Source organism: Pteropus vampyrus, unplaced genomic scaffold (genome assembly GCF_000151845.1).
Source record: "Pteropus vampyrus isolate Shadow unplaced genomic scaffold, Pvam_2.0 Scaffold128, whole genome shotgun sequence".
Lineage (NCBI taxonomy): Eukaryota > Metazoa > Chordata > Mammalia > Chiroptera > Pteropodidae > Pteropus > Pteropus vampyrus.
The window spans coordinates 4,308,224-4,331,703 of record NW_011888909.1 but is presented as its reverse complement, the minus strand read 5'-3'; the positions used below and the strand labels follow the sequence as shown (position 1 = coordinate 4,331,703).

At 34.0% G+C, this 23,480-nt stretch overlaps 1 protein-coding gene across 2 annotated transcripts in view; it reads left to right on the top strand.

Moving 5' to 3' along the window:
- The window catches only part of LOC105296721 (S-adenosyl-L-methionine-dependent tRNA 4-demethylwyosine synthase), a 186,535-nt gene that overhangs the window by 115,129 nt on the left and 47,926 nt on the right, over positions 1–23,480 (top strand). For both annotated transcript variants that reach the window (XM_011366973.2, XM_011366972.2), the window contains exons 13-14: positions 2,925–3,060; positions 21,591–21,701. In XM_011366973.2, the coding sequence (XP_011365275.1) occupies positions 2,925–3,060; positions 21,591–21,701 (247 nt within the window). The remainder of the gene's footprint in view (positions 1–2,924; positions 3,061–21,590; positions 21,702–23,480) is intronic.

The window sequence follows — 23,480 nt, the reverse complement described above, 5'->3', positions numbered from 1 at the left end:
TTGTTCCAACAACTCAGTATTCCCTTGTAAGTCCCTGGCACCCTTGAAGCAGCCAACCCAGCGATAGTGCTCAGAGCAAGTAAGTCCATCACTGTGAAAGTCCAGTTGCAACCTCTTTAAGAGGAACGTCTGCACCTGCCAGCTGCAGCTGCCACAGCCTCTGTCTCATTCAGACGCTTGGGACTGGGCAGCCTTGCATCTCCGCCCCTCCTACCTCCTTCCATTGTAGGGTGATTTCTTATTTCTCTCCCTAGTTGTAGGGCTTCTGTTAATCCAGACCCCAGGCAACTCTGCTTGCTCTTTGCTTCGTGGTTCTGTCACAACTCTGGCCTTGTCACAAGAGAAGACATACAAAAGCCTATACTGTCTATGCCATCTTGCCCAGTCCTCCCTAGAGATTCTGGTTTTAATAGTATCGGAAGTTTGGGCCACTTGGTTACTTTTTTGTCCAATAGAAGCTTCGAATTTACTATTTAATCCACTTGATTTCTTACAAAATAAATCTCCCTTTTTTCCTTTCTGTAGAGAATAGTAGGCTACAGAAAGGAAAAGGGAGAGGGATTTTTATGTCCAAATTACAATGCATTTCTAGATATGATTATTCTTAGCTCAGAGTTTTAAAATTAGCAGGATGAAGGGTCATCACAAAAATCATATCGAGATTCATTGGGCATTTTCACTGGGAATTGGGCTTAGGGTTGTATATCCCTTTCGTGGTATAGTCCTCTTTAATTGTGCTCAGCAGCAGTATGAGATTCTCAAGCACAGGAATTATTGTGATGATTTTGGGATATAACATTCTCTTGCTTTTGGAGAACTAAAATGATGCTATCTCTGTATAGAATAGACAAATGACCATGCTGGGAGCCTTATTACCTGTCCTGGGGAATAGAGGTCAGTACCAAGCACAGATAAGATCCCTGAGCTCAAAAAGTTTCTCTTAAGTTTCTTTTATTGGTTTTGAGCCCCTTAAGAATGCACCTGATTCCTAGGGACTTTTCTTCTTTTCCATTCTTTCTCTGTTCCTTGGCAAGAGATCTATAAACTTCTCTGATTATAGCACCTCAGACATTTAGTATTAACAAAAATTTCTTATTGGTACTGTCAGTGTCCAGGGCTTCTTTTCTGGCAAGTGATGGAGGTTTGTAAAATAACTATTGCCTTTGGAATTTACTGTTCTTAAATCATTATGGAGGCATAGTAAAAAGGTCAGGCCAGTTCCCATTTTGCATCAGGCAGCTAGCTTTATGACAAAGCCCCATAAGCATCAGATGATGAAAGCCAGCAGTATCCATTAAGACAATCTTTTCTATTTTTATTCTTTGTGAAACATAAAGTCTAGTTAAGGTAGCTTAACTTGTTTGTTGTTAAAGAGGCACCCAGCAAAATGGTGATAAGACAAAATGCTGCAGCATCACAGTATGCTGTCGTTTTGCATGTTTAGTAATTGCTGACCTTTCTTTGCTCAGTAGTGACACATTAGTGAGCTTTCAAGGGTTCTCTTTGTATCTCGGTATTGGAGAGAGATTAAAGCAATGAGAGTCTACCAATATTTTAATCACTTCTTTCCTAACTTTGATCAGAGCTTCTTCACTTTTAATAACTTTAGGTTTAGACCCTTCGGATTTTTCCATATGTCATGAAGCTAGATCATTACAATCATTTGTTTGGCCTATGTGCCCTTAAAAGTTATGTCACTCAAAGTCAACAATATCAACTAAAAAGTAGCTTTAAGTGTCTGTATGGCTGGATAAAAAGAAAAATATGGTCCTGTACTTAAGGGGCTTACACTCAAATATTGATAAAGCTGATATTGATAGATATAAAAAGTACATAAACCACTTTGATGGTGCATTTTATGGCATGTGAATTATATCTGTTTTAAAAAACTGCATAGACTTTGAAACAAAAAGTGCATAAATAACATTCTAGGGGTAAGTACAAATTGCAGAATAGTTATAGAAAATTAATATTGGAAAAATTTGGTTAGAGAATTATTAAGGGGGAATTTTCTTCTTTCTAGTTCTAAATTTATTGAAGAGAATGAATTATGAGACCCATTTGAAGAGAGAATAGAGAGGCTTTGGAAAAAGTACAATCTGTGCTTAAAACAAAACTGGCAAGAAATCTAGTGGATAAGGTTGACATTATGAAATGAGTCAGTGAATTTGAGAGAAGTGGAAAATGAGTGGTATTCATGGAAACTGATTAAGAAGGCAAAGAAAAATAAGAATCTACCACTTAGATTTCCCTTTTGGAGTTTGGTCCTTTGTAAGTGCTTGCTTGCTGCTGTTCTCGCTCTGTATTGCTTAAAGCTCACTGAATAGGTAGGTCTTTGTTTGCCCACACAGGCTTGACTTTAAACCTACTCCTGCTCTCAGAGGCATAGGTGAGGCTTTGTGCCCTTTGTGCCCTTCCAAGGTGGCTTGAGCTTTTGGGGTTTCTTGTTCCCATCAGTGAACCAATGATGGGAGGTGGCCCATTAACACCCACCCCCCCACATGGTTTGTGATTTCAGCTATATAAATCTTAAGTGTCAGCATGGAGAAATTTAGGTATGACAGACCCCTCTAATTGTGCTGGGCTGATGGTGCCAAACCTAAAACTAGATCTTGTTTTGTTTGTTTTCCACTAAAACCTAGTATTTGAAGAAGAACCAATTTTAAGTAACTGAATGTTTTCAGTTTATTAGGGATGATATTTAGTCATTTTTTAAAATAATCAACTGATAGCCCATTTTGTCACATTATTAAATCATTGTTTCAGTCTTCTGGGAGAAGTAGAAGCCTCTAGACTTAGTGAAATGTTTAATCACCATATCTATTACAGATTGTAAGTTTTAAATCATGAAAAGCCTGACATAGGCATAATTTTATTTTTCTATTGTTGTGTTGTTGTTGCTGTTTAAATTTTAAATTACCAAGGAACCTCAAACCAGTTACCCAGCTATATGTCAGTGTGGATGCTAGCACCAAAGATAGCCTGAAGAAAATCGACCGCCCACTCTTCAAGGATTTCTGGCAAAGATTCCTCGACAGTTTAAAAGCCTTGGCAGCAAAGGTAAGAATGATGACATCTTTAAAAGAAAAAAATAAATGAAGTGGAAAGAGGTTATTTTCCTTTCTTAAAAAAAAATAGACTAAATAAAATCTTTAGCTTTCATTGTTTAATAAATATTTACTGAGTTCTTAAGTTTGTAGCACTCTGCCATATGTATATTTGCCCTTCACGTATTTAGGCAGAGAGTAGTAGTAGTACATAGCAACTCTAGAAGAGGTGTTCACAAGTAATATATGTTTAAGTATGAAGTTAATTTTCCTGAATTCCTAGAACCAAATTTTCAACCTGATAAAGCACATATCCTCAGAATGTCCAAATTTAATATCTTTTCCTACAGACATTTGCCCCTTCTTACACGTTCTCTTATGGCATACTTACTTTCCATTTCTTTTAGACTTAAAGTCAGCTTCTGGTTCTTCTTTTCCTCACATCTCAATAGTTGGTATTTTCTGTTTGTTCTACTCTTCTTCTCTTGTAGCCTTTTCCTCTTTTCAGTTCTCTTTGCTTCTGCCCTGCAGTTCTTCACGTCGTTCCCAAATCTGACTGAAAATGAGAATCACTATAGGAGCTTAAAAAATTACAATTTCCTATTTCTAGTGGGATTTGAGAATCTGCATTTTTAACATCCCAGATGATGTACTATGCAGCCAGTTATGGGAGTCACTGACTCAGAAAAACTCCTGTTCTCTCCTTTGTCCAGCAGTTACTTTGGCATCCCTAACCTTCTGGCCCCACTGCACATTTCTGGAGTTATTGTTCATGATATTCCCAGGAATGCTGTACTTCCCTGCTGATGTTGCTATTTCTGCAGATGTGCCCTGCGCTTAGTTTCTGAGCCTTTGGTTACCTCTTTAAAGCCTAGAATGTCCTTTCCATTTCCTTGACTTGTAGAAATTCAATGCAACCTTCAGAGGCTCAGCTGCATTGCTGTCTCTACCATGAAGCCTTTTCTAGTTGCAATTAGCTGCTCCTTTCTCCATTCTCAAGTTTTATATCTATAAAATGCTTATTTCTTCTGTTTTATCCTAGCCTCTTTCCCCAACTGGATTTCTTACTCATGTCTGAGTTTCACATGATGTCTGGCACAGCACATTTTATGGTATTGGATAATTTAAAAAAAAAAAAAAAGAATGAATGGAAACTCACTAGACTTTTGTAGTGGTAAGATGTACTGTATACATTTTCTGACTCTTTAGCTGATTAAATCTCCTCCCCGCCCCTGTTTTATGCTTGAGAAGTTAAATCAATGCCCTTTTTGTCGATTAATGCTGATATTATTTAAGAAATGGAAAATAGGCATTACTTTGGTTTCTGATCTGTTTTGGGTTATTTTTTAAAGCTGGCAGGTATTGGTGCTTCTTGGGTTCCTAAAATCTCTGTCTCTGGACTTTACCTTCAGCTATATCCTCTTCACTTGTTAAGACAACAGGTAGGAGATACATGACGTAAAAATTAGAATGGATTTAGATGGGAGTAAACAGCAGGAGCTGCCACTGTCAGACACATCTGAGACTGTTATCTTTACTGTATTCTGAGTCAGTGTGGAATATGAGAAGCAGGCATTAGCAGAGTGGCTTAATAGCTTGCTTTTTCTCTTTTGAGTAAATTTTCCATAGTGATTGCTTATCTTAAAGCTATAAACCTTTAGATGTCCAATTCAATCGTAAGTGTTCTGGGTTGACTCACTGATAGTAATGTAGCAATTTAAAGTTCTACAGTATTTTCTAACCTTAGAGCTTCTTACATATGACATCATTATTATGTCCATGTGAACTCTAGTTGAAAAAATTTCATTGGGCTATTTAAAATATCTGCCTGCAGATTAGGGCAAGCACTTTCTAAGCATTTTGTAGCAATTAGAGTTTATATTTCTCTTTCTTGTATTGTTTATGTTATCATTTAAGAAAGAAGATTTGTGGCAGGAAGCTGCTCTTTAAATAAAAAGTTTTCTTTAACTCAAGCTGTGTTATTTCCTTTTGAATATTTGATGTTATTGGTATAGTAGATACTATGAGGTAACATCTGTTTTACTATTGTTTAACACTCAAAAATAAAACTTGTATGTTGCAACTATATTAGCTTGGGTCAAACATATTATTACAATAATCTGATATAATGCATTTTTAAATAAAAACTTTAAAATAAAAGTGCCATTTCAGATATTTCAATTAGGACACCCATACTGTTATCTTCTGTTACTTGTTTAGTTTTTTAGTATACCTGAGCAAGGAAAACCATTTGAAGAGAATTTTTTGAACTTTATAAATCAAAAGGAATTTTGATTTGTCTCAAGAGTTCCAGCCTATTTATAAGCTAGTGCAACTCAAAAATGCAGAAGAAGGTAGCATTTTTTTTTTTTCTAACTCTCGGCAAATATGATGTTTACATTTCCAGATCTTTATCCTTTGTCAAAATTTTTCTTGTCAAATATGAGGAGAGAAATATATTGGTACTTGAGTATGTGGGGCTAAAAAGCAGTTCCGTCTCGATAAACAGCAAGAAATATGTTAGCTTCAATTTCCATCCATAACAGCTACTTGTCATACAGTCCTGTTTTTAAAAAAGAGAAATCCATCTTGTACAAGATACCACTGCCTACTTTTGGCAATAGACTTTTATTAGCAGTATGGTCAGATGTGTTTCTGCTGGCATATTATGCCAAATTGAAGATCTAGTAGGAAAACTGAAATAATTAATCCTTTTCCATGTTTAAGCAATAGCATTAATATTCTTGAAACCTCATATTCGAAAATAAAAAAGACGAGAATAATTCCCTGCATTATACATTCTTAGATATCAAGACTGAACATTAGCCTTCTTTCTACAGATGTGAGCATGCTCTGACCTGACATTATTGGAGTAATGTGCCATTCTTAAGAAGGGCTTACTGTACATTAATGAGATAGCTCTGTATCTAATATTTAAATAACCAGTGTATCCATGTGGCCCACAATTTTCAGATTAAAAAACAAACATTTACTGTTTGACCTTCTTATCTTTGATTATAAAGATGTTACATGTTGATTATAGAAGTCTTGGGGAAATAAAGAGGAATATAAAGGAGAAAGGAAAGAAATTACCCGTAAAATTCAAGGACCTTGAGACAACCACTGTTAACATTTCGAAGTACTTCTGTTTAATCCTTTGAGATGGTGGGATAAAGGAGATTGCTTTTTTACATATGACTCAATTTTATCTGCTTTTATTATTATTAACATTAGTCATAACATTTTTCCATGGTATTAAAACTTCTCTATGACCTTCATGTTAAAGGCAGCTTAGTCTATCAACTTACTCAGTGTGAGATGATATTTTATGTATATAACACATATAATATATAATATAGATAATACATATATATATAGACCTCCATCCCTGGTTCCTGACACAGAGCAGCTAAAAACCTTGTAAGTTCCTAAGTGGTAAGAGCAGTGGGAACATCTTTTGTTTTAATGCTATGAGTCTGGGTGTGCTCTTGGAAGGCTCTCAGATGGGCGCTATTCGTCAGAAAGATCATGCCATAATGAGACACTTGAAACTTTCAGTCCCTTCTCTCCTCCCACCTACTTCTCTAGAAAGGGGAAAGTGGATGGAAATTGAGTTAATGAACAATCATGTCTACATGGTAAGCCACCTTATAAATCCCAAAGGTGCAGAATTCCGGGAGCTTCCAGTTGTCGAACACACACACAGAGGTGCTTGGAGCGAGCATGGAAGTTCCTTGCTCCTTCCCATGTGCCTTGCCCTACACATCTTTGTCTTCTGGATGTTAATCTGTATCCTTTATCATTTCCTTTTATAATAAGCTGGAAACAGTAAGTAAACTTTTCCTGAGTTCTGTGAGCCACTCTAGCAAATTAACAGAACCCAAGGAGATCATGGGAACCTCCAATTTATAGCTGATCAGTCGGAAGCACAGGTGACAACTTGGACTTGCGATTGACATCTGAAGTGGAGTGGGGACAGTCTTGTGGGACTGAGCACTTAACCTGTGGGATCTGATACTATCTTCAGATACTATATCCGGTAGTAAATTGTGGTAGTAGTGTAAGAATAAACACAGGAGGGAAAGTATGTTTTTTCCTACTCAGCGCCTTCACAATGTCATCAGAGATACGGGTTCCTATCTTTCTCTTCACATTCAACATATGACTTTCATTCTGAAGTTTACTTAATGGTCCAAAATGTTTGCTAGAGCTCCAGCCATTATGTTGGCATTGCAGCCTTCGTTTTGAGCAGGCAGTACAAGGATGGGTACAATAAGGACACATATTTTTTTAAAGATGATTTTCACAACTCTTCCATTTACATCTTATTGGCCAGAACTTAGTCTTTTAATCACAGCTTGCTGAGGAAGGCTGTGAAATGTATTCTTTTTGCTGAGTATACTGTTGTTTCTACATAGTTCAGGCATTCTGCTTTTAAGAAAGAAGGGGACAATGGGTATTGGTAGGCGACTAGCTATCTGCCATCGATGAACTGAGCATTAAATTCAAATGTTAGACAGGTAACAGCAAAATAAGCCTATTAGGAAGAAGGAAATAATCAAGATAAAAGAAGAAATCAGTTAATTTGGGGAGAAAACCTAAATATTAGACATAGACAGTTATTGATGTTTATTTATTACTAAAGTAATCTCAGTGGTTTGGTGGAGATAGAAGGCAGATTGCATAATGTTTGTAAGACGGACAGAGAACAAATGGCGTCTGAGAAGGGAGACCGAAGCCTTTGGTGCTTGTTTAGGTGGTGGTCGTAGTTGCTTGATTTGAACATGTAGGTAGAGAAGGAGAGTTGATATTTTTATATCTCAGATATATGTTTTATTTCTAATTTCTAGAATAATGGTTTCATCAGTGTCCCAGGATTTAGTTATTGTGATATGTTATTAAAATAAATAATATTATTTACATTCACTCAGCACAGTGTTTTTACTAAGATTAAAAAAAAAATTAGTAATAGTCCTGGACAACAAATTAGAACTATGGTCACTTCACAAGGCTTATTTGAGAGGTAGAGTTATTTGTCCTGTGTGCATAGATGGATTTTCATCTGGCAAAGGATTGGGGAGGAACAGTCCAAAGGACCCAGGTGGTTTCAAAAGACATTTTAAAAAAAACGACCATCTCTTTCAATTTGTTTTCAGTGCTGTTTACTTTGAAATTTCAAGTAACATTGATGGAAAATTTTTATGTTTCTCAAAAGTCGTTTGGGGTTAAAAATGATTGAGATCTACTGCCCCAAATGGATATTAAGGAAGTTAACAATCCCCCATCACTAAGAGACCAGTGGGCAAATTTTTCCTGCCACTGCATAGATTTCATACTCCTTAATTTTTTTTTTCCAAATGGAATCATTCAAGACCATATATGTCAAGATTTATTTTTAAATTTTTAGCTTAGATATTGCCATTTTGGATCTTAGAATTGAACCTTTTTATGAGAATCATTGTGTTTGATTTATGAAAAGAGTTTAGAGGAAAGGGAAATTAAAGAGTGGTCAGAAGCCAATTTCTTTTGCTTATTGAAACCAGAAAGAAGGAAGCACTTTCTCAAATTGACATTTGAAGACCCTTATTAGTGCATTAGGGTAATGAGATCGTGGAAACTATGTATTCTATTTGATTTATGGCAATGTGAAGATAACTCGCCCTTCTTACATGGCCCATAAGAAGCTAGCATATGTGGCAAACATTCATTTGCCACCTTCATAGGAATGAAAAAATTATGCCATTAGTTTCTTCATAGTCTGAGATATTGGATTGAAATAAATACTATTTATATTCAGTCATTTGTACTTTCATTTAGCCACATAGTTGGGGGGGGGGGGAAGGTGTTTTACCTGTGACAAGTTAGAAATGTTAAAAATCATGTAAATAGAATTTGAGTAACCCTTAGAGTTTATTAGCTTTGTCTCTATCAGTTTTAGAGTTTTTCTGATGTGATATCATATAGCTTCAGAGTTTTTAAAACAAAATAGAACAAAAACCACCCTAACCCCCGCCCCCCCAAAAAAAACCTGTCTCTCTATATTAAAAACCTGAAGGTTATATGTCACTCATCTTCCTCATAACTTGTGAACTGCATCTCAAAATGTTGTGGAACTCCAAGTTCAATGACTGAAGGAAGGCTTCATTTTACATTAACAGTAAAGAGCGTTTCTATTTTTTCCTATTCTTGACTCATGAAGGAAAATTATCATATTTTGACTTCATGTACTTTGAAAATATCCGGTAGACAGTGAAGCACTGGAGAATCCTTCAGTTGTAAATCCATTTGTATATTTTAGAACCCATTACAATTCAAGTGCATCTTCCCCATTTTTTCCAAGGGAAAGGCAATGATTATTTTTGGACTCCTGGTTGCCTGTTTTGGGTGGTAATAGGATGTAGTGCCTGAGGATAAGGATAGCAGGAAGGCTAGAGACCACCTTATTTTCCAGAACTTAATTCTTATAATCTCTAAGAGGGAAGTAGAGAAGTCCAGTCCACAAATCTACCTCTTGCTCATGTTTTAGATGGTTCTATTTAGTGGAGTTACATTTTGAATACAGTGGTTTCTTTACCAGAGTAAAGATAATATTCTAAAAAATCCATGTAGTAGGAAGAGTCAAGTTTGAAGAATTTTGCACATAAAGATTGAAGTTGAGAATTACTATATTCATTAACTAAAAGGACAAAGGAAATCGTATTGAATACAGAGAATACTAATAATATCTTACAAATCCTTAGGAATGGGTACTGTTAAATTGATATCTACTCTGTTCCTTGCTTGCAGTAACATATTCAGACTCCCGACAGTTAACCACACAATAATTGCAAGTTACTTTCGTTCTGTGTTTGTTCATAGTAAACAAAGCTTTTGCTTTTTTTATTTTTACTTTTTCCTGCCTGACCCATGACTAAATGGTTGACTTTCAGGTTCCACTATGGTTCAAGAAACCTGGAGAAATTGTTGCTTGATATTAAAAGCCTGGGGATAAATTTTATTTAATCCTCTTAGTTTATAATATTTTTAAAATGTGCTCCTTAGTGCAAAGAGTTAGCTACCTGTAGTGCCACCCACGGTAACTTTAATACCGGACCTCATCAGAATTTAGGGAAATTAGAATTTCCTGTCTCTTAATGGGTTCTAAAGTATATTTTTTAAGGCCTGGGTTTGTTTCGTCCTTTTAATTCTTACTCATGACTATAATCCAAAAACCTCCACTGCTGGACTCTTTATTTTCTTTCTTTCTTTATTTTTTTAAATTACAAATACCTACATCTCCCTTTTTTCTACATCTCCAATGGTGGTGATTCAGAATCCCTGTATGTTCTCATTTAAATATTCACAGTTAAGGAAAATATAGGCGCAATCTACAAGTGGTAGAATTTTATAAAGAAGCAACTGGTGATCGAGGAGGGATTACTTTGTCTAGTGGCAGAATCTGAAAGCAGTTGTCTCCCAGCAGGAATAGTAAAGATTGCTGTGGGGTGGGAAACTCTAGCCTTTGGCTCAAATCCAGCTTGCACCTGTTTTTGTAAATTAGGTTTTATTGGAACACAGCCATGCTTCTTGTTTACACATTGTCTGTGGCTGCTCTCCTGTTATTCTGGCAGAATGGAATAGTTGCCACAGAGACCATTTAGCTGTCAAAGCCTAAAATTTACTCTCTAGCTCTTTACAGAAAAAGTTCACAACCACTGGATTAGACTCACTATTAGGATATTTGGAAATTATGCTGAGGCTCTGCTTGCTGACACATCTGTAAGTACTTCCTAGTTGGTCCTCCTAGATTCAGTACTGCTTAACTTTCCTTACCACGATTTTCTTCTTGAAACTCTCTCCTCCCTTGGTTTCTTAGAACATTTCACTCTTCTCATTTTCTTTCTTGTTCTTTGCTGCCTTCTCCCCTCTTAGGCTTCTTCTCCTTCCACCCTCTCAGGAGGCGTTTCCAGAGCTTTAGTCCTCAGGTTTCGCTCTTGATCTTAGGATCTTGCTTGAGCATATTCTTCTATTCTTTCCCTCTGCCTGAGCCCTGCCCTGTTTTCTCCTCCTAAACCAATTCCTGTTTTCTAACTAAATGTGTCTCCTAGACACACTCACCAGTTGTTTTGCTGGCACTTTGGAGTCTAAATCAGTGACACTTGTTACGGAGTAAGGGCTCGCTGCCTCACGTGCGTAAGAGCCAGTACTATGGCACCAGTTTTTGAGGAAGGAAAGCTTTTATTGCGAAGTTGTCTGGCAGGAAGACAGAAGGCAAAACCCAAATCTGTCTCCTCGACCCAAGGTTTTTGAGTACATTATAGGTAGAAATGGGTGGGGGTGGGGGCCAGTTATGCATATTCTATAGAATTATGTCAGTAAAATGAGAGCTTAGTGCGCAGGCGCTTAGGGGGTCATGGTATTTCATGCATGGCGCGTTTGAATGTGTGCATGTCGGGAGAGGGGTATTTAGTAAGCAGTCCACAGTGGATTTTGATGCTGTGACATTGAAATGTTACTCTAGGGTGAATTCTTTCTCTACTGCACACGTCTGACTGCCTGATTTGTGGCATTTTCCTCTTATCTCTGAAAAGCAACTTAGTGTCTGTTTAGAAACAGGGCAAGGCCATTTTGGACTGGTTCTGTGGTTACACAGTCAGCTGTCTCAAGCTTGCTCTCCTTATCTTATTAGCACTCTGCAGTTCTTCAGTCACTTTTCATCAAGAATTCATTTTTACTCTAAATTCACGCTTTTCATAGTTGCTAGGTGATGTTTGTCATATGTTTCTTGGGCTTTCCACCTAATTGCCAAAGCAATACATGCAAAATGTATGTTCTTTTAATCTTATTTTTTTATAAGTATATATATTTTTTACAGGCATCATACTATATATGTTGTTTTGTAGTCTGTCATTTTAAGAACAAAACTACTTGGTCAAATTTACTCTCATATAAAGTATGGAAGTGTAAAAACAAAAACTGTTTGAGCCATACTCCCTCTCCCCTTAAATCTCACTTCCCAAAGGGATTTCTGTTTACTTTAGAAATTACCTTCATTGACATATTTCATTTATATAAACTAGACTCGAATTTTTAAAAATACAAATTAGATCATCTTTACATACTGCCTCTAGGTTGCTTTTTTTTGTTTTGTATATTTTGTGGCTCTTTCTACAAAATAATTTTACAAATTTTACCTCATTCTTTTAAATAACTGCACCTTATTTCATGGATATGTCATTTTTTATTTAACCATTTCCTGATTGATGGTTATTTACATTTGTTTATTATGAACAGTCGAGTATGCTTTTTTCACTTACATATATGCATTTAAGATTCTTCCATGTCTTTTCATGGTTTGATAGCTCATTTCTTTTTATCACTAATATTTATTGTATGGCTATACCACAGATTATCTGTTCACCTGTTGAAGGACATCTTGGTTGCTTCCAGTTTGGGGTGATTTTGAGTAGAGCTGATATAAATATTTGTGTGCAGGTTTTGGGGTAAACATAAGTTTCAAAGTAGTTGAATTAACTACCTAGGAGCACTGTTGCTCAGTTGATATCTGTGTTTAATTTTTATATCAAACTGCTGTCTTTGAGAGTAGATGTAATATTTTGTGTTTCTCCTAGCAGTGGAGAGTTCCTATTGCACTGTATCCTTATCAGCATTTGATATTGTCAGTTGTTTAATTTTAGCCATTCTAATAGCCACATAGTGCTATCTCATTTTAATTTGCAGTTCTTTAATGGTAAATGATGTTGAGCATCTGTGTGTATTTGCCATCTGTATGTCTTTTTTCTTGAGTTGTGTTTTCAGATCTTTTGCCCATTTATTAATTGGTTTATTTTTTATTTGTTTACTTTCAAGAGTTCTTTGTATCTTTTGGATATAAAATTTTTATCAGATGTATGTTTTGAAAATGTTTTCTCTCAATATGGTTTGTGTTATATTCTCTTAACAGCATCTTTCTCAAAACAGAAGTTTTTAGTATTAAAAAAGTCAAACTTATTAAGTTTTATTTTTTCTTTCAAGAATTGTGCTTTTGTTATTGGATTCATAAACCCATTACCAAACCCTAGGTCACATAGATTTTCTTTTGTGTTTTCTTCTAGAAGTATTGTAGTTTTGCATTTTACATTTAGGTTTATGATCTCTTTTTAGTTGATTTTTGTAAAAGGTGTAAAGATCTGTGTCTAGGTTCATTTATCTGTTTATTTAATATGGATGTCCAAATATTCTAGCACCATTTTGTTGAAAAAACTATCTTTTCTCTATTGAATCTCCTTTGCTCCTTTGTCAAAGATCAATTGTCTATAATTATGTGGGTTTATTCCATTGATGTATGCATCTTCTTTTGCCAATACCATACTGTCTTAATTACGGTAGCTTGATAGTAACATTGAAAATGAGTAGTTTGACTCCTCCAACATTGTTCTTCTTTAGTGTAGTGCTGGCTATTATAAGTCTCTAACCATTCCATATAAACTTTAAAATCAGTTACTATCTAAAAAATAGCTTGCTGAAGTTTTGAATGAGATTATGTTGAATCTATAGATCATTTTGGGAAGAAGTGACATGGTAACAATGTTGAGTGTTCCAATTCATGAAACTGAGACTCTCTCCATTATTTAGATTTTTTAAATTAGAATTTTATAGTTTTTCTGCATATAGATCTTACACATATTTTTGTTATATTTATATGTAAGTATTTCTTTTTTTTAGTGCTATTGTAAATGGTATATATTTTTTTTAAATTTCAGATTCCAGTTGTTCATTGCTAATATATAGGAAAGCAATTAACTTTTGTTTATTATTCTTATATCCTATGATCTTGCTATATACTCAATTGTTGTAGAATTTTTTTTGTCAATGTTTTGGGATTTCCTATGTGATAATCATGTCATTTGTAAAGAAAAAGTTTTTTTTCCTTCCTTTCCATTTTTATACTTTTAATTTTCTTGTCTTATTGCACTAAGTCTTCTGGTATCAAGTTCAGTAGGAGTGGTGAGAGGTGGGGATATCCTTGCCTTATTCCCAGTCTTAGGGGGAAATTGTTGTTTCTCACAATTAAGTGTGGTATTAGCTGTAGGTTTTCTGTAGATATTCTTACGTTGGGGAAATTCCTCTTCATTCCTAGCCTGCTGAGAATTTTATCACAAATAAGTAGTGGCTTTCGCCAGGTTCTTTTCTGCATCAATTCATATGATGACATGATTTTTCTACTCTAGCCTGTTAATGTGTGATGTTGGGTGATTTTTTGAGTATTGAACCAGCTTTGGATATCTGTAAAAAAACCCAGACTGGTTAGTGGATGTGTAATTATTTTTATACATTGTTGAATTCAATTTGCTAATAATTTGTTGAGGATTTTTAAAGATCTATGTTTTGTCTTCAAGGAATTTGTCTTTTTCATCTGCCTTATCAAATTTGTGCATGTAGTATTGTTTTTAGTATTCCTTTATTATCATTTTATTTTTGATATTGATAAATTATGTCTCCTCTCTTTTTTTCTTGGTTAGCCTGAGTAGAGGTTTATCAATTTTATTGTTTTTTTTTTCCCTTTCAAAGAGCAAGGTTTTGATTTTGTTTATTTTTCTCTATTAGATTTCTGTTACTTTCAGCTCTAATTTTTATTATTTCTGTCCTTTTACTTAGGTTAGGCTTAAATTGCTCTTGTTTCTCTACTTTCCTAAAGTGGATGTTTAGGTTGATTTTCTTCCCTTAGAACTATATCATGATCCTTTGTGTGAGTATTCTATTGTATCTAGGCCCTTAGCATTTCCATATCGATTTTAGCATTTCCATACAGATTTTAGCATCATCTTGTCAATTGGAAAAAAAAGAAACCCTTCATTTTAGATTGAGATTCATTGAATCTGTAGTCAGGCATGTAGTACATTTATAATGTTGTTTAATTACCACCTCTACCTAGTTTCTAAACATTTTTATCACTCCCCAAATAAAATCCTGTATGCATTAAAAGTAGTTACTCCCTACCTTCCCTACTCCCAGTCTCTAACAACCACTAATCTGCTTTCTATTTCTATTGATATAACTGTTCTGACTATTTCATATAAATGAATTCATGCACTATGTGATTTTTTTTATTCCTAGGATAAACCTCACTTATTTATGGTTTATAATATTTTAATAAGTTATTGGATTCAGTATGACAGTATTTTGTTGAGGACTTCTATGTCTATTCATAAGGAATACGAATATTTTCTTATAATATCTTTGGTTTGGATTGAAGATAATGCAGACCTAAGAGAAGGAGTTTAGAAGTGTTTTCTCTTTTATTTTTTGGAAAAGTTTGAGAATATTCTTTTGGAATATTTGGTAGAATTCACCAGCGAAGACATCGAAGAGAGTCTGGAAACCAAAATTTAGCCATGTGAGCATTATATGATGAAGCTCTAACAAAAACTCTAGACACCAAAGGCTCATTTGAAATTTCTTGATTGGCAATACTCCTGATAAGAAATGGCTGTTAACCATATGGAGGATCCCTTGTATGTGATTGTTTTTTGGTACATGTATGTTTTAAGTGTTATATCTTCTTGATTAATTAACCATTTTATCAATATATAAGGAACTTTCTTGTCTCTTGTAACATTTTTTTTACTTCAAGTCTGTTTTATCTGATATTAGTATAGCTACTTCAGCTATCTGTTGGTTACTATTTGCATGGAATATAGTTTTTCCATCCTTTTACTTTCAACGTGTTTGTATCTTTGGATCTAAAGTGAATCTCTTGTAGATAGCATAGAGTTAGTTAATTTTTTAAATCCACTCTGCCTATCTCTTTTATTTAGTGAATTTAATCAATTTATATTTAAAGTGATTATTGATAGGGAAAAACTGCTATTTTTGTTTTCTGAATGTCATATTTTTTTAATTTCTCAATTCTTTCAGTACTGCCTTCTTTTGTGTTTGATTTTTGTTTTTCAGTATACCTTTTTGATTCCCTCATTTTCTTTTTTGTGAATTTTTTACTTTCTTAATGGTTATCATGGGGATTACAACTAAGATTTTTAATTTTTAACAATCTAGTTTGAATCGATACCAGGTTAACTTAAGTAAAATCTAAAATCTCTGTTTCTATACAACTGTATCTCCCTCCTTTATGTTGTTAATGTCACAGACTACATTTTATACAATGCATACCCATTAACATAGATTTATAAATATTGTTTTATGTGTGTCTTTTAAATCATGTAGAAAACAAAGAGATGTTATGAACCCAAAATAGAAAAATACTGGTTTTTATATTTGCCAGTGTAGTTAACTTTTGTTTCTTCATATGGTTTCAAGTTACTGTCTTGTCACATTAGCCTGAAAGACTCCCTTTAGCATTTTGTCTAGGGCAGGTCTGCTAACAATGAAGTTTCTCATCTTAAGTTTTTTTGGGAATGACTTAGTTTCTCCTTTATTTTTGCAGGATAGTTTTGCCAGGTATAGAATTATTGGTTGACAGTTTTTTCCTTAACAAGTTAAATAAGGCAACCCAACGCCCCCCGAACAATAAGGCTGGGGAAAAAAAAATGAACCCGAAACCTAATGAAAAACCCCTGGAAAACAAAAAACAACTCTGTCTTGCTTTCAAGATTCTCTTTGTGTTTGTCTTTTGATAGATTGATTTAATGTGTCTCAGTTTGGATCTTTTTGAGTTTATCATGCTTGGAGTTCATTGAGCTTCTTAGATGTGTAGATTCATGTTTTTCAATAAAATTTGGAAATTTTTTTGACCATTTTTTTTTCAGATATTGCCATTTTCTCCTCTCCTTCTAAAACTTACATAATGCAAATGTTTGAACACTTTATAGTGTTGGATCAGCTTTTCTTCACCGAATGCTGTAACATTGTCTTTGCCCTCTTTCCTTGATCTGCTTTTTTCAGTTCATTAAGGTTTAAATTGGTTACTTAGTTAATTTATTTTGGGAGTAATTTTATAAGTTTTCCTGCTCATCTCTTTTGAATATTAAAAAATGCTTCATTTGATTGCATCGTGAGTTATATTTTTGAACTTATTTTCTCATTATTTGCTTATTTCACCTGTCATATTGACATATTTTGTTTTGTCTCCCATAAAATTAGTATTAAATTAGGTCAATTGAAGCCAATTCAAGAATAGGCATGGTTTCTAAAGACTGATAGATTGCCTAATTTCTAGTAGAGGCATTAAATGTTCCTTTGCATTTAGAAACAAAGTCATCAAAGAGGGATTGCTTTAATTTTAAGTTGTTTGTTTTAAGTAGTTAGATTTAAATTTCTGACAAAGGGTAAGATTTGGTCAGTATTCAGTTTTTTTTTTTCTATTCACTTTTTGTGTGTGTTTTCTAGATTGCTTTATCAAGAACAAGTATGCATTTCTTTTTTTTCAATTTGGTTTTTATACATTGCAGTGATAGTGCAAAAGGCACTATCCTCTGGCTCCTCTCCTCTTTTGGTATTACTGTGTTGTTGCTCTTTCCCACCCCCCGCCCCCCGGTTTTGTTTATTTACTAGATTGGAATGTAAATTACAAACAGTCAGCACTTTGCTTTGTTTACTTCTGTAACTTCAGCACCTAGAAATATGCCTGGTATATAGAGAGACCCAGTGACTGTTGGTTGAATTGATGCCTCTGTAAATGAATGAATCTGTGAAGCTGCAGGTAGTTGTGGTAATGATGGTAGCTGAAATTTATTCATACTTTTTTGAGGTGCTGGACCATGTTCTCAGTCTTTTATTTCTTTTAGTTCTTTTAACTTTACAATAATAAGATACAGATACTAGTATTCTCCCTACTTTACAGAGGCACAGAGATTCATGTTTAAACCCTCACAGTTGACACCAGAGCAAGCTCACCACAGACACAGTGAAACCCAAATGTGAAGTTGATCATTTGAAATAAAATCTAATCAAATTGAATCTAATAACATTCCTTTTTCAGTAATCCCATATGCTTCTCTTTGTCTTTGGCAGTCTGAACATAAGCATGCTATAGATTAAAAGGTTAATGTACTAAAATTACTTATTTCTATTGATCAAATAATATGAAGAAAGTGAAAAGGAAAGCCATGGAGTAGATGAAAACGTTCCCAACACATTTATAACAGAGCTCTTATATCTAGAATGTATAAAGAATTGGGGTGGGAGAGAGGCGGGCATTGGGTCCAGCAGAAAAAAGACAGATATCCCTATGGAGAAATATTCAAAACACTTGAACAGGTACTTCACAAGAATAGAGATCCAAATGGCCAGAAACATACTCAACTTCAATAGTAATCAGGCAAATACAGACTAAAACAATGCAAAAGTGGCTAAAATTTAAAAAACTAAGAACAGCAAGAGTTGTTGAAGAAGCATAAATACTGGAACTCTGTTACACTGCAGGTAAAATGACTTTGGGAATCAGTTTTACAGTATCTGCTAAAGTTGAATGTATACACATCCTATAACCCAGCATTTCCACTCTTAGGCACATCCAAGAAAAAATATGTGCCATTGTGCATCAAGAATCAAGTACAGTAATACTCATTGCAACATTATTTTCTAAGAGTCCCAACTGAGAACAAACAACTTTTATTAGTAGTATATTCATAAAATAGAGTATTAAACAGTAATGAAAATATCTACAGCTACATAAAACAGCTTGGATAATCTTACATACATCAAATTCAGTGAAAGAAACCAGACATAAAAGAATATATGGCATAATAGCATTTCATACAGTTTCTTAAAACAGGCACAAGTAAACTTTAGTGTTATAAGAGAAAACAGCATTGTTTTATAATAGCTAAAAAGTGGAAATAATCCAAATGTCTGTCATCGGGGGAATGTTTGATAAACTGTTGTATATTCATATAATAGAATACTAGATAAGAAAGAAAATGAACAAATCTCAACATACAGAACATGGACGAATTTATAAATACAATGTTGAATGACAGAAGCAATACATAAAAGAATACATGATTCCATTTATATAAATTTCAAACATAGGCAAAAATCTAAACTATAATGTTAAAGTCAGGATGTTAAATATATTGGGTGCATAGGGAGTGGATAGTAGATGGGTGTTTTCTTTATCTTAATCCCTTGAGCTATATATACATTCATGTTTTATGTATATATTTTTTATATGTTTCATTTCACAATTTAAAAAGGTTTAGTAAAGTAAAAGAGGGCCTGCCCTGGATTCATACCACTTGGGTTCATATTTGGGCTTCGCTGCTTTCCAGCTGTGTAAATTTTGGGAAATTTAATAGCTCTAGGCCTCAATTCTGTAATTGTAATGCGAAGATAATAATCAAAACTATTTTGTAAGAATTGTAAAGATTAGACAAATATTGGAATTTGGGGTAAGATATTAAGTACTTACAGCAACACCTGGCAATTAGTAAATGCTAACTCATTGTTAACTCTTGATATCATTGCCAGTTTATTACATTGTGGCATTACATTATATTTATAAATCTATCATGGCTCTCTATGTAGGTGAGTTTATGTTATGGTCTCTCAGAAAGTTTAGTTTATTTACTGTCCATGTTTTTTCATAAATTAATCATTAGGTATTTTAAAGATGTATGTTACAATTCCAAGTAGAATTTTCTTTGCCTTGCAAATTGTAATTGTATATATGCAGCATATAATGGCATATAGTAGCTAATACTTGATATGACTAACTGCTGCTGGGCTTAGTTCTAAGTGCTGCATGGATTAACACTTTTAATCCTATGTAAAACCCTCATTTTACGCAGGTAGAAACTGAGGATAGATGTAAAGATAGCTAGCATATGGTCTGGGATTAATCTGGCCTGAGAGTCCATATTTACCCCACTACTATGCTAGAAAAGCTGTTTATTTATTTTTTATTTGAACATAATCTAATTTTTCTTAGATTTCCAAGAAGCCAGTTATATCATTTGCAAGTATGTATTTTTTATGTACTATCCAGTAATTCTTGTTTTTGCCTTATTGCTTTGATTTTAACTTTCAGAGATGTGTTTATACAAGTAACAGAGTGGACATCCTTCTGTTAGTCTGACTTAATGGGAATGCCTCTCTTTTAAACCACTAAAAACATTGACTATTGACTAGAGAGTGTTTTCTTTATGTTAAGGATGTGTTTTTTTTAATTTTTGAGTTTACCAAATGGTTTTCAATATGTTTATTTGATATGTTTCGATATGTTTTGTTTTCAAATTACAGATGGCTTTTAAGCTATATCAAATGTCTTTGTGTATCTATGCAGATGATTGCATGGCTTTTCTGTATTGAACTATCAATGTGATGAATTCTATTAATATATAGCTTAATAGTGAATCATCTTTGCATTCCTAGAATTTTTAACATAATGTTGAATTTTATTTGCTAAAATTTTTATGAGATTTTTGCGTATATAAGTAAAAGTGAGATTGGTCTGCAGTCTTACCATTTTGTTTTTAGCATTTGGTGAATTCTAGCTATGTAAAGGAAATCTGGATGATTTCTATCTTTTCATTATATACTGCATTTAAATAATAATTTTGAGTACATTTTCTTGTATGGCTGCCTAATACTATTCATTAAATATCTTTTGGTTTTCTTTATTAAAGATTTAAAGTGTTTCTTCTTTTTTGCTAATCATGGAAATCATCAAACACAAAAGTAAAGAGATTGGTACCACTTTGTTTCTCTCTCACCTCACTTTGTTTTTCTCTGGAGTATTTTGAGTTCTGCTACTTACAGCATGGTTGGAGGTTTAGCAGCATAGGTATTACTGGTTTCTTGCTGCAGGTGGGTGGATGTAATTATGTACACATAACCACATGCATCATATTGCCTTTGACATATTTGATTGGTTATAGGCAAATCACATATCCTGCCCCCACCATTCCTTTAGATTTTAAACTATCATTAATAATGTTTAAATAAGTCTCTGAACTTGTAATAGTTTGTCTTGGGTGCTGGAAGGGAGCTACAAAGTCAAAGGGTATAAACTTTTAAAAGACTTCGATGACTATTGTCTAATTGCTTTTCAGAAAACCAGTACTTCTTTTGGTTATATGGCAAACAAATGGCAACATTGACAGTTTGTAAATGTGCGTGTTCTGCTAACAAGAGATCATTAAATAATGAGAATGCAGAAAAGAGGACAAGAGTAATTAGAAATTCCTATCATAAACAACTTGAGTGATTGGTACCTGGAAGACGAATTGTTATTTGAATTAATTTTTGACAGTCTAAAATATCACTGACAAGTAATTATTTTTTGTATACTATCTCATAATTCTTATTCTTGTCTTATTGCTAATTCAGTGTGTATTTGTCAAGAAACTTTTGGGTACCTGATACGGTGTTAGATATTGTGAGTGAAAGAAATATGCCAATATTTGCACTATTATAAGGTTTATGGGAATCTTATTGCTTTCTTTACACTTTTTTCATCTTTCTACATAATATAACTTCAGTTGATATAAGTTCGTGCTGGACTTCACCTTACTTGGGTTCTCTATGGGTTGAAGAAATTTGAAAGTCTTCCTAGGTATGACTTCTACCAAAATAAAAACAAAGTTGGCTTTTCCTTTGTTTTAGCAACAACGTACTGTCTACAGACTGACTCTAGTGAAAGCGTGGAATGTGGATGAACTCCAAGCCTATGCTGAGTTGGTGTCCCTAGGGAGTCCTGACTTCATCGAAGTAAAGGTAAGCTGGTGCTGGCTATTGCTGTGTACATTTCACATGAAGCTTTGTTCACCATAATGGAGTTAAAAATCTTTAAAACTCTACAAGAGATCCCGTATGTTTTGTTTATTCACTCAGAAATATTAATCAAGAACCTGGCACTATTCTAGGCATTGAGGATAATAACGGTAAAGACTAAGCATTCGTTCTCACAAAGCTTATATTTTAGTGAGAGGTAGGCAACCAACACAAAATAATTAAAAACTACATACAGCTGATCTTTGAGCAATGCAGGGTTAGGAGTGCCAACCCCCTGCACAGTTGAAAATCCATGTATAACTTTTGGCTTCTCAAAAGCTTAACTACTAATAGCCTACCGTTGATCAGAGCCTTACTGATAACATAAACAGTTGATTAACACATATTTGCATGTTATATACTGTATTCTTATGTTATGTACTGTGTTCTTATAATAACGTAATCTAGAGGAAAGAAAAATGTTATTAAGAAAATCATAAGGAAGAGAAAATATATTTATAGTATTTATTGAAAAAATTCGCCTCTAAGTGGACCTGTGCAGTTTGAACCTATATTGTTCAAGGGTTAACTGCAATAACATTAATATACTGAAAAATAAAATAGTGTTATATTGAGTAATTGATTGGCTTTTAAATAAATTTTTAGTATAGAAAACTTCAAACTTATTCAGAAATAGACTTCAGTCTAATGAACCCCGTTCATCCATCACCCAGCTTCAAAAATTATCAACTCCTATTTCATCTACACCCCTACCCATTTTCTCTGCTGTTACCTATTATTTGAAGCAAATCTCCACATTATATCATTTATTCATAACGATGTTTCAATATATATAAAAGATATGCACTTATTTTAAACACCTATTCAAAATACTGTTTTCATAACTAAACAACTTTAACAGTAATCTTTAGGTATTGGAACATAAAAGGTTTCAAACTTGACCAGTTATTTCAGCAGTATTTTTGAATTTGGATCCAAATAAGGACCATTCATTGTAATTTGATTATTTTTCTCTTAAATTTATTTTAATCTGTTAGTTCTTCTTCCATATGTTTTTTCCTCCTTGCAACTTATTTTGTTGAAGAAAATGGATTATATATCCTGCCTAGTTCCCTGTATTTATATTTTGTTTTGCTGCTTACATTTTCCTCTCCTGTATTTCCTATGAATTGGTAGTTAGATCAAGAGAGGACTGAATAGATTCAAGTGTGTATGTGTGTGTGTGTGTGTGTGTGTGTGTGTGTTTGTTTGCATTTCAAGATTATTTCATTGGTGGTATTGTATACTTCCAGCAGGAGGCATGTAGTGTCTGGTTGTCTGTGTATATTATTGCGAGTGTTTCTTTGGGATGGATTCCTATAAGTGGACTGATGTTTAAAAGGGTAAACATGTATATTGTTTTGCTAGATATTGTGTTGGCTATTCTAGATTTCATAAAAAGGAGGGCTTTTCTGAGATGATTTTTTCATAACTGTACTTAAATACTAAGAAGCAACACCATATGCAAAAGCTTGGGGTCAGAGCATTTTGTAAGATGGTTAAGCTAAAGTACATAGGTCTCATGTGATCTCTCTGGCGGAGTTGGAGTTGGCAGTAATGCAAGATGAATCAGAAAGCTGTGCCGGGCCAGACTTCGTTAGGCTTTTCAAACAAGGATAAGAAAATTGGATTTTATACTCAGTTTCATGATAAGCTTTTCTCCATACTAAGTGTCAATGAAAGGGTTTTAAGATGGAGAGTGATGCAATCTGATTTATGATT